This window comes from Danaus plexippus, chromosome Z (assembly GCF_018135715.1).
Source record: "Danaus plexippus chromosome Z, MEX_DaPlex, whole genome shotgun sequence".
Taxonomy (NCBI): Eukaryota; Metazoa; Arthropoda; class Insecta; order Lepidoptera; family Nymphalidae; genus Danaus; species Danaus plexippus.
The window spans coordinates 3,828,423-3,841,597 of NC_083559.1; the positions used below are offsets into that span (position 1 = coordinate 3,828,423).

General features: G+C 28.6%; 1 protein-coding gene across 1 annotated transcript; it reads left to right on the top strand.

The window, feature by feature from the left end:
• LOC116778073 (bombyxin B-6) lies at positions 1-6,661 on the top strand. The gene is made up of 3 exons (XM_032671940.2): positions 1-292; positions 4,640-4,811; positions 6,502-6,661. Exons 2-3 carry the CDS (start codon positions 4,646-4,648, stop codon positions 6,633-6,635), a joined length of 300 nt encoding a protein of 99 aa, XP_032527831.1. The 5' UTR covers positions 1-292; positions 4,640-4,645; the 3' UTR covers positions 6,636-6,661.
• Positions 6,662-13,175: the final 6,514 nt, after the last annotated feature.

A 13,175-nucleotide genomic window follows, 5' to 3' on the forward strand; every position in this document is an offset into this window, starting at 1 on the left:
TGTGCTTTAAAGCATATGAGGGCTTGCTCTATTTTCAAAATATATGTGGAAAGATATATAGTAATTAACAAGTGAGGTACATCGACCCCTTGGCTGGGGTATAAAAGCGACTGCATGCCTCCAATACAATCTATATATGGAACACAAGGGTCGGTTCTACTTTCTGTTGAAGCTGATCGTTTAACAATCAGATAGGTGAAAGATTGATTGGAGTGCATTTAGTTAACGGAACGTAAAAGTTATATTTCATTGAAGAATAATCTGTATCTTTATATTTTCAATTCATAAAACGGTGAGTATCATTGCATTTTAGTATAGAACATCGTTTTTTAATATAATAACGTTTTTTTTTTGTTTCATTTTCATTGCTATCAATATTGCGATGTAATATAACACTGCTTTAATGAGAAAATATTTCCATGGCTTTATGAGATTTGCTAAGAATCTCATTCGTTTGTTTTTAATACTGCTCTAACTCAATTACGCTCCATTTTCAATAAACTCCAACTTAGTGAGTGCATTTTTTTGTATTTGTTTATAAAGATTGTATTTCACAGTGATTAATTAAGTTTTTTTTAATATTTCCAATAATTCTACGCTCGCTAGAAACAGCCAAAAGTGATAATTTAACGCGTAATAATATTCTTGTGGAAAGATATGATTTTTATATAATCTTTCATAAGTTTTCGATTTAATAAAATCGATTCAATATATTAAATTCCGAATGGCCTTAAATTTTAAAAATATATCTATTAATTTCCGCATATAGATTATATTAAGTGCGAATTAAATATAAAGATTATATATTAAAAAACAAATCTATTTATTATAAACAGTCTAACACTTTAAAGTTATTAAAACTTCTCATATGTTTTTGTTTGTTTTAAATTAATCTTCTATTATTTTATTTCAATTTGTTGCATCGTCACCAAGCGATGTCTGTGAGGTATTGACTTTGTTGGTTAGGTGTTGGTATTGCAAGGATTCTGTTTATTCAATAAAATTGCACAACATTTGTTCAATGCTATTCCTGTACAGTTAACTTCCTATTTCCAGTTGTCTCTCGTATTTAATTTGATGAAGTGATGATTATATAAATTGCTGTTGTATTATTCGAAAGCAAAAATAAAAAAAATCTTATTAAAAACAAGATATAGATATACTAGTTAGTCTCATTATTATTGTAGTTTTTATTTGATATTAACATAAAATATTTATGTATTGCTCTCAGTTCTGCCTTTTTGTATATACACGGCAACTTAAATCGATTTTAATTTTCAATGTTAAATACAATTTCGGTATTGTTGTTTAAACTTTACAAACGTATATTATATAACGGTATAAGAGTATATATTTCATTTTAAATACATAAAAAATCAAATCATTGCTTTTTAATGTTCCTACATTTCACCACTAACATTATTAGGTAGTCTTAAACCTTTATGTGGTTGTTTTAATATATTATAAATAATTAACAATAGATAACAACCAACAGACTTAGAAGTGAACAGTTACATCTGTAATGAATGCAAGCGAAAGCATAGTTTCTAAACTCGTAAATTGGAACCTTTTAACACGGCTTATGCGAGTATGCTTCATAGAGTTGAGATAACACTTTTGTCAATGAAGTGAGGAATAAACTCTTTAAAATCTTCTTCTGTGGGAGATTTCTAAGTGAACAATAATTACAGTAAATATTGGATATCATTCAAAGTCTGGTTATTAATATTTCATATCAAATCTAAATATTACGGATCAATGGACTGTACTCGGTAACAGTCATCAAGTCAGTTATTGTATAAGTACAATGGATTACCTCAGCCTTCATTTCAAACTGCCAGAAAGTGTTAAACTGTTGTATCCTACAACGGATAACTTATAATCCAGTATTATTTGACCGGCAAGATGATAAGATAATATTTTTTCACCAAAATTTTGTTAATAACTGTATAATATAACTGTATAATTGATATAGGATAAATAGCAAGAAGGAAATAAATGGCCGTTAAAAAGACTTAACATAATGTTTCTTTTATATCTTTATTAAATTTTATTATACTCAATAGCCATATATTTGTGGTGTCAAATAATCAAAAAGATATAATTTAGTTTATGTATTATTTTTATAAGACGAAATTCTCATTGAAAGCCTCTAAGAATTTAAATTGACTGTCATTTCCACTTGCCGTATATACGAAATAAGATATTTGCTATAATACTACTATTTCCACGTGACTTTCGTCTACAATTATTGTTTAATATCGTCTTAAATCCTACAGATAAAAAATATATAAACTCATATATATTTACGTCTTATTTTCACTATTATCAATTTATTATTAAAATTTCTTCTGATATTAATTATAACAATGTTTAATTGAACGTAAGTTATAATTCTCGTATAATTTTTAATGAGTCTCCTTGTTTTTGAAAGTAAAAAATATTTTTTCATGAAAAAAATATTTCTTTTCCTGATACACATTACAAAACCCTTAATTTTAATAAGGTGTTTAATATGACAACATAGAATAACGTACAAAAAATATGTCACTGTAGGTACTAATTTTATGGTTTTATTAAACTGAACTTGTATAATATAATAGAATATTGCGTTTCATTTAGTTGTACGCAGCGCAGATGTTCTTGCAGAACCAAGAACTAAGATAAAGGGGGCACTAAAATTTAATTACTTGCAGGTAAGCAGGTACTTCTTCGTGAACGACGTTAAGAGTCTTGTGCGTCTGATAGCAATGATAATATCTAACTTCTCCGCCAGAAGTAATGAAAGCATTAAATTCAAAACACTTTAAGCATATACTTAAATTGTTATTTTGAAACTTTTGTTTCTATAGTTATTTTTAGTTCAAAGATTTCTTATCTACAGTAAGTAGATAAATGTTGAGTTCAAAATTACTGAACTAATACATTTTAGTGCTTGCACCTAAATAGACTTTTTTTTTCGGGTTTAGTGTGCACGAGTAATTTAAAGCGGATGTTTACTATTTGGACGCTATAAATAATAAAAAAAAAATACAGGACAGGCTATCGCTTTTTTGGAATGAAATTATTTTTTGAATTTATTCTGGACAGGATTAAAAACAATATTCATCGTGCCAATATCCAACTAGATACGTATATTCTCATATTTCAATTTAATTTAGTTGAAAAACGGATGTGATTTATTTTTAAGCTTTTCATCTGTATGTATCCTCAGGAAATAGTAACATCTTCTTTACATAAAATTTTGTTACTTCATTACCTCACTCATTAATAATCTACTCAACATAACCTATAAAAGTTTGAGCACTCGTCCGATATGAAATATTTATCATTCTATGTTACAATTCTTAACTTACAGTAATTTCCCTTGGAGTTTAATTATAAAAAATAATATATATCGGATTTAATACAAATTCGTTGTTTAAAGAGAGACAGACGCCAGCCTCGCTGACGTCACTAATGTCACGTCACTTCTTCCAGTACGTTCCATGATATTTTAAAATGAAACATCAATTCTTCTAAATATTCTGGTATTTCTCGAATATTCTTCATAGTCATATTCTTCAATGGTTCGCACTAACTGAACTCTGCTGTCGTGCGTCATATTTATACTAAAATTCTAACCTAGTTTTATTCTCCTTTTAAACAGTCTGATTTCGTTTTACTTTTTACAATAATTATGAATACAAATAAGTTTTTATAATAATTGTAGACAGCTTCAAGTTATTTTCATGTTGCATCCGTCATTACTGTGATAACGCCGATGTATATAATTTCGAAATACAGATATTTCTAAATGACAGCATTTGGGTTGGTAACCATTAGATATATTGAGCCTTAGTTGAATCTAATTTAGTCGAGCCGTCGGTTTACTAATACCTTATATAACAGGATGTAGGATAGTTCAATCATTATCACATATTGAACGTCAGTTGTTGACACAAACGAACGAACGTGTCCACTATACGTGAATAAACCTTTTCAGATAATTATATTTCGATTGTAATTAAAGGCGAGATTGTTAGTGAAAAAATTTTATTTTTATCTGTTTCAGAATTCAGATGTAAATGAATATTTTCATGATTTAGTTATCAATGTGAAACTAAATACACTTTTATACATCAGAATTAATTTAGAAATGTAACACAGATTATTTTTATCAAAAAATTCTGTTCCTCTCTTACGAGCCTTTGTATTTATAAAATAAATAACGCGTATTTTTGTCGAAAGTTTCCTATAATTCCGTTGCAAATATTTCACGTTTTGTCAAAGATATATCCCATCCGTGCTTATTATAACTTGATACTAACATTAAGTTAGTTTGAAAAGTTTAGTCAGCTCTTATACTTTTATGTTACGGATTTTTTAATATTAGTTTTTCACATAACTTTTGATGCATTTTATATCATCCACATCATTGTTATATATTTTTTTGGTAACACGTTTTGTCTTACCTTTTGAAGTCATTGTAAACTCATAAAAACAAAATTGAATGTACTCACAACATTAAATAAATTGACATATCTGTCACTCGATAAGGCTTATTTTGCTTGATCCTTAAAAACGTTGAAAACTACGCAATTACTTTAGTACATTTTCATATCCGACTGTAATTAATAAAATTATTTATCATTTTCAGTGAAAAATGAAGTTGCTCGTGTTTATGACAGCCATCGTGTTATCTGCGGCCACTAGCCGTACAGATGACGGGCCACGCGTCTTCTGTGGCAGGGCCCTGGCGGAGGCAAGGGTGCTTTACTGCTTTGGAAGCAAAATAACCGATCACGTGAAGAGAGTTGAAAAACATGATCGTTAGTATTCTATTCTATGTCATTCAATAAATTAAGTTTCACTACAATTCTATGAGGATGCATTTTTTTGTAGCACATGTATTTTTTTTATGTATTCTATATCTAAACAAGGAAAAATCAAATCAATATATTTATTACATTTCATATCAAATCAATAAATTAGATAACATACTTTTAACAGAAAATTGAAATTTCATCTATTTCAAATAATAATGTGTAAAATATAATCTAAAATCAATATTTCTTCCTCTTATCTCTATCATTAGCTAATTAAATATTTCAAACTTTATAACGTACTGTGCGATTACGTGTTTAACAACTTTGTTGCGAAATCTTTCTTGTTAATACCACAAAAGCTTTGAGATCATAGAAACAAAGGCTTGAAGATTTGCTTTGTTTCAGACAAAAGTTTGTATGCAGTTGCCATATTAGTTTAGAAAAGGATTAATTGAATATTTGCAAAAGATAGATTCGAAGTATGTTTAAAATGTTGAGATGAGAAATATATAACAATATAAAAGAATACTTTAGCTTTATTCCTACATTTAAAAGAAAAGGTTTTTAAAATATTTGATTTCTTTTCTCAATCACAAGTTGCCCTGAGGTGTTTCGTTGTCATTCAATAGTGGCAACCGTATAGGAAATGGATCTGCCCCTAGTAATAGATCAGTTTCCTTAATGCATTATTCCATTTAAAGTCATTATGGTTGATATATCTATTGTACTATATTTATATGCAATGTAATAAAAACACGATATAAATTGCAAAATAATTATCACGTGTATTTATATAGAAAATATTACAGTAACAATTATATCAATGTGTATTTTACGTTACAATAAATAGACTACAAGCCCAATGAAATATTTTACCTGTGATATTAACCAACTTGAATTATACTTAGAGGCTAACTATATCTGAGCGCTGTGTCGTCTTTTTTAAGCTTTGCAGGTGAATGCGTGTGTAAATAGAACTTCTCCGGTACAAGGTAGGAATTACAACAAATTATTAATGTACGGCTTTTTTTAAAAATAAGTAATTATAAATAAATGTCCAATAACCTGGTGCCGTACTAAGGTGGTGGTACAGGAAGTTGGTGCAAAGTTTTTAACTCACCGATACTTGTAGAACCAATAAGCTATTTATGTTATTTATTTATTAACGACTTTTGTGTTAATCTTTTTGTATACAGATCCCTTAACCGTGAACGCCGTACATATTTTCAGAGCAGGGCTCGTAAGCCAGGGGTCGCAACCTTATCTCTGATCGGCATATCTAACAACATAAAATTAAATGATTTTACAGTGCTTCATGAGTAGATAATATCTTTCAGTATGCCATACATGTTTTTAGGACAAATAGGTGTATGGGATTAATTACTTCCCTACGAAAATAATAACTTGCCAGGGACTTTTTCTGCTCTTTAGAAAATCTTCGATAAACGATAAATGCCGTATAATTTTATATAGTAAATTTTTATTCATGGGCTTTTACTCTAAAAACAACTCTGTTCCTGGAATCATGTCGCTGGCGTTTTAATTTCCGGCCACCTTTACGCCTCCTGATTTATTTACTGATGCGAATTTCTACCATGTTATCATTAATTACTGTTGTGAATTGAATTAACAATTTAATCTAAATTTAAATTTAGCATTGAATAAAATAATATGAAATCTAATATAATTTTAGTGCAAACATCACAGTTCTACTTCTGGCCGTGGATGGCTGTTCGCTTCTACTCTCTAAGGAAACGCATTCCTGGTCTCGTGGATGAATGCTGCCTGAAGCCGTGTTACGTCAGCCAGCTGCTTAGCTACTGTTGAGACGGAATAAACGTATTGTAGAATTATATTGTTTATATTTACCATTCACCTTACCAATTTTGTTAGTACGATATATCTGCTAAGTAACGTTTGGATTATATTTAACACTATTGTAAATAATTTTGCATTTCAAATTGCTATCAAAATTATTTAACTAAATGCATATTATAGAATACTCAGATATGAACTGGTGCTGATTCGAGCTTTACACATGAGAATATGTCAGTACCTGATTGCGTTTCGGTTATTTCTTTTAACATAAAATGATAACAATGGAAATTTTTATCAACTCTAGTTAATTGTACTAACGAAAATTAATTCTCGCGATGTTTTTAAATGAAATTATTTATTTGAAAGTGTTATTTGCAATATTAGCACATGTACAGCGGTGTTTCGGTGACGCATAGAAATTTAGTTAAAATTAATTTCGGTACTGGTTACTTGTCAATATTTTCCTTGAATTTTCCCAAATTACTAACGAATTACTAACTACCATTGAGGTATTGTTCTATATAAGAAATAAAATATACATTTGTTATAATGATACGATGATGAGGGAAAACTTAATTTAATCAAAATGTGATGTAATCTTTCGTTTGTATTTATTTTTTATGTTAAATTTATTTTGATGTGCCACGTCTGATTTTTGTATTGCAAACGCTTTGCGGTTGTCCCAAAAGATAAATATGAGAAAATTCTATCATCACTTCGTCTACAGCTTTAGCTTAAAAAATATATAAGTGAAGTATTCACGAAAATAATTAAATAATTCTGATATATTTTTCTTCTTTCCAGTCAATATTGTTTATAATCAAAAATATATATGACAATTATGTCATATATTTCATCATATATGTCATGTATTTTATTTCTTAAAATAAAAGGTCGCATTCCGTTCAGTTTCGAAATATTTCATTCGTTTTTCATTTGTATCAGAAACTTTTCTTTTGACGTCGTTTAAAATATTCATGTGAGTTTTCAAAAACGTAAACATATGTGTGTATAAAAAAGATTTCACTGTTAATTTATCTGCCAATTAATGATGCGATACAATCTTAAAAGGTTTGATGTCAAAGGGAATATGATCCATGCATTCAAGGACGTCGAGTCTCAAGATTGACGCTTCTTTACGGAATAAAATTTATTTTCTTATAATGATAGTAAGGTATTAACGATAGTTGAGATCTAGACTTATTATTACTCATTCATTTTATCTGCCTCTTTATATCAATATGAAATTATATTTAAGAGGGCTAAACTATCGATAAAATAGTACGTCAGATATTTTTTGCCCCTAAACTGGACTCTTTTAGTTTATCCGAACATATTTTGATGCTTCCCAGAAATTAATTGTTTAATTCGAAAAACTTAATAATGACAGTATCTACTAAACGTTATAACGTAACTTATTTTTAGGTAAAAATTGAAATTATTAGTGTGGACCTTTATATTTCAACCAACCATTGCACACAAACTTTGAAAAGTGTACCAAGAATGTCTAACTGGTTTTGAGTTGAACGCTTTATACTTCAGAATTATCTCCACATTTTAATGCTAGCTCCCCAAAATTAAGCTAAAAGAGATACTAGTACTCCTATGTAAAGAAAGTATCACATTAACATTACAAGTCCGTGTTAATTTTAAGTCCAAATTTCTATCATATTAAATCACTGCTAACACGTTAGCAGCTATCTTTGTTACTGCAAGTGTTGAGATATGTAGATAATGAATAAAGTTTGTCTTTCAAGAAATACAAATTAAGATGAAAATCTTACATTCACGTTTAGGTACGTAATGTAATTTAGAAGTGTGTTTGTTAAGTCTATTCTATTATCTATTTATTATATCTGCTTCTTGTTTAAATGTAATCTTTATATAGATTTAGAAGTTTTCCCTTACATAAAAAGATAGTCGGACTTGATAAATCTGTATGAAGCTAAATTCAGTTCATTCCATTAAGCTTTTATAATATGCGGATAGGACTTTTAAGCGGACAAGCTCTGATTGCAATTACGTTAAAATTGCCGAGAGTAATTGTCACTTGATATAGTTAAAACATTATAGCGGATATCCCATTAATGATGCTGTCTTTTGACAACATTTAAATGTGTGATAGTAACTTTTGCAAGCGATATATTGTGACAATAACAAAATATCACACACACTATATAATTAAATTCAATATGATTTTATTTTATTTAAATATCTATTTTTATTTTTATTTTTTTAACAGAAAAACAAATTGTATCATGAAGAATTTGTCATTGTTTGTGGTCTTAAAAATACCACAAACAATTAAAAAAAATGAATTTCTGAATTTACTTTTTCCATATAAATTGAACTTAGAAAACTGACGTTAAAGCCTTTAGAAAACAGAATTTCAAAGAAAATTGACGTGTTTTTAATCTTTATGCGATCGGTTATATTCAGTAAAATATTTAGATAATGTCTGTACATTTTATTAGTAATTATTTCTATAAACGTAGTATCTTTAAACAGGATATATAATGTACATATGTATATAATAATAGCAATAATATATGTATATAGCACGGACATTTTCCTTAACATTAATAGGTAGTCTCAGCTAATAAATGTAATTGATATACCATGTCATTAAGTAACAATTGATATGTTTGATCCCTGTAATTGGGGTTGAGTATAAATTACCATTTTTCAAATGTCATTATGAAATGGTTTTAAAACTATTTTTATTTTAAACGTTATATCAATCACCTTTTATAAATTCTACTTATTTTTTGTTAATAATGAATGTATTTTTATAAAAAATATAAAACGTAAAGTATCAGAAACCATCAAACATTTTTTACACTTTAGTTCTTATTATTGATAAGATGGAACATTTGGCAAACAAGCACCTATATCTTTTATCTGAAAAATGCTACGTTAAAACTATTGCTATACGAAAATAAAGGCAAAACCAATATTTCAAATAAAGATACCTACTATATTGAATTAAATCAATACTGAGTAAAACCGTTTGTAATGAAAATCTTCACTTGAGTCGTTTATGTGTTTCATATACGGGAATTTCTGAGATACTAACATCCGCGTATCCTTGTAAATGAATGGAGCAATATAGCTTATACAGTACTGTGCAGCGATTTAATTTAATATAATCTGAACTGCGTTTGAACATTAAAATATTATGAGATGAATTTGTGTATTAATATATTTAGATTATTGCTATATCCAGTATGAAAGTTTTAATTTACCTCGTGTTCATATTCGGCTTTGATATTTAAACTGAGAATATGTTTTTCAATCCAAATTAAGCCATTTTGAAATATAATAGCAAAATAATTTCGGAAATTATATGTTTAAATATACGTTTTGTATTTGTATGATTATTAAATTATTTTCCTTTCAAAAGTATAGATGCTCATTGGAGCTTATAGCCTCTGTAAATATTGAGAATGATTAAATTTAAAGGTGGTAGAGCCTAGTTGTGGTCAGTCACTCCAGGTTGAACATGGGCTGGCTCGACCGGGGAAGTACCACCCTCTCACAGAAGATTAAAATAAAGTAATCTTAAATGACTACTTTACGTCTAATGAGTGAGAGAGCCGGTTGCCCTTTTCCTGTTCCGACCCTTTCCTGCCATCTCCGTATTCCCACACTCATAGATATCCGCAACATCTCCTATGTTGCCAATGTCTACTATGTCGCCGGTAACTACTGCCCATTAAGTAGGCCGTCTGGACGTTTGCCACCTATCGCATTAAAAAAAAATAATTATGTTAATATTACCGTCTCAAAAATATACTTATTTTCTATCCATGACATAAAATTGTTAGTCATTTACACAAATCACTTAAAACTTTGATTGAACACTCAATATCAAAGTTTAGAAGACATTTGACAAATAGGTAAGTAAGTTTTTATGGAGACAAGAAAGAAAAAATTTAAAAGCTATTATCGTTCACAACGACGTAACAAATTTAATTCAAATAACTAATAAGTCAGAGTCCTCTTCTTCTTCTTCTTAATAAGTCAGAGTGTGCATTAAAAATGTATAATTTAATTATTTCCACGCCTTTTTTTTTGGTATATTAGGGTGGTTTCCTATATACTTGCTTGATATTTTCCCAGTTTAACTGAAGGCTCAATTTGGAAAAAAATAATAATAACTTAATGAAATAAATAACCAAAATATTATTTGTGCCTTAAATAAATAATACAAAAAGTGTCATTATATTTCAAAATATTTAAAAATAAAAGAGATAAATGTTACTCTAACAAATGAACGGTCGAGATGTATTTCGACTGTAATTTTTAAAATACTTTGATTTGAAAAGGTTAATTTTATGACGACTGTCTAGCCTTTTTAGACTCATGTTAGATTCTTTAAGTCCCCTTACGACGTTCTGGCCACAAATAAGAGGATTTTTTTAAGGATTTTTACTAATAAATATTATTAAAAATATACAACAGATTATAAACATATGTAAAAGAATAAATATTACTATCAAACTCCTCCAAAAACGGAAACATGTTAAAAAAAATTAAATTGAAACTCTAAAAATGATAAAAAAGAATAATAATTAAAATAATATAATAAAAAAAACCTTTTTCCATAAACATACGTACTTCAAAAGCAATAAAATGAACTATGTGGAAGATGTCAAAACAGCCTGTATGAATATATTTTATAGTAAATTACGTTTACACATAACCTAAATAAAAGTCTTTATTGTACATTACACTGCGATTTGTGCATTTTAATGAAAATAAATACACACGAATATTTTGTTGTTACAAATTGATATTAATATTATATATACCACGAAGAGTTTTTTAGTGAGTTACCGTTCCTTTGGTCTAGCGACGAGGAGATCTGTGACGGCTCCGACGTTACGTACCGAGGTGACGAACTTAGTAGGAGTGACGTAAGTAAAAATATTACGTAGAAGTTTTTCAAGTACAAAAACAACACCCTGAAAGACTTTTTGTATTCCCGAGGTTGATGGAGTTTTGATCTAAATAACCCTTCAATATATTTTCTTAGACCGAGGTAGAATGGACAATTTGTCTATATTCAACTTTTGGGACTCTACCTACATATATTACAGAAGAAAGTTAAAAACTCTTTGAGTGTCATTTCTGATCACTGGATACTGATCAGTGAAATTGGCCCGAGACTATACGCTAGCTACGAGACTACAAGCTAGCCTATCGTTGACTTGATGGTATTTCAAACAGGGTATTCTAAGAAAATATTCTGTTCAATAAGAAGGTGGAATCTGTAAATTTTAATTATTGATGGTGTCCCCTTTAAAACCGTCATATAAATCTTCTTTCTCAAGTGACAAGATGGTTGAAAAAAATAGTTTCTTAAAAGGAAAAGAATAGTATAACAATATCTTCATTATTGTTAACCAATAAATAGATTTCTTAAGCAATGAACTGACGTAAACGTTTATTAGGAATCTTAGGTCTTCAAGTATGGGTACTTGAATTATTACAAATTAAATGTAATTAATACTTAAGGCCAATGTCCCTGGTATTATTAGCAGATAATAAAATGAAATTACAATTTCTTTTTAATAATCCGTAGCTCATACCATCGGTTTTGTTAATAGCAAAATACCCAAGTTTCATAAATTTTTTATAAATGTCTTTTTCATAATATGCTATTGAACTCGTTTCGCAGGATTTTTTAAATTAGACTAGATAATTAAAGTTTGTTGGGTCAATATAGAGCAAAAAAAAAACCTTCAATATGTAAATTTTGATGACGAGACCCCAAAAAATTTTAGTTTACACGTATTTAAAATTCTCAAAAATCGAAATCTTCCTGAGAAGAAGTGGCTAAGAAAAACTGAAAAAAGTTTTTATACATATATGCGACAGTAGATGAAAAAAGTATTTGTGAGGGAGAAAATCCAATATACATGATCTTAAGAAAAAATAAAAGTCACCAAAAAAGAAACCGGCTGCATAGCGACTGCTTTATTTATAGTTTATTTAATATTTTTATCAAAATAATCCTTATATGAAAAAATTATTTCAGCAATATTCACTACCTATTCGGTTACTTTGGGTGCTCGATAAACTTGATATGCTGCAACGTGTATTATTTTGGCATTTTAATAGGATGTGTGATCCTTATTATTCGCATCGTGTTATTGATACTTTAATGTGAATTCAATCTTAGCCATGGATAAGTTATGATTATTACGAGCCTGCCGTGGTATTATTTAATGATAAACAACCTTTTTTATTTAATTAATCGTCCAATAAATCGGTATTTAGTCTGCGAAAGGAAAATTAGACTCGTATTTAAACCAAACCGAAATAATTGTAAATAATTATAATTAAAAATTCTTTTAGAATTCTACGTTATCCTATAACATTTTCCTTATAGTCCAAGATGCCAGGGCCGCCAGACCTTATTTATTTTCTTATGAAATGTCTTACATAATAGGTTTTTATTAGTGTCTACAGTAGACGTAAATATATCCGCTAGTTTATATACTCAGATACCAGATGCTAAAGGGAACTAAAAATTGTACTCAC

Bases quoted from the DNA above. Each gene is read 5' to 3' on its own strand.
- LOC116778073 (XM_032671940.2), top strand. From the start codon at position 4,646: ATGAAGTTGCTCGTGTTTATGACAGCCATCGTGTTATCTGCGGCCACT. The intron at 4,812-6,501 runs GTTAGTATTCTA...ATATAATTTTAG, and splicing joins GAGAGTTGAAAAACATGATC to TGCAAACATCACAGTTCTAC.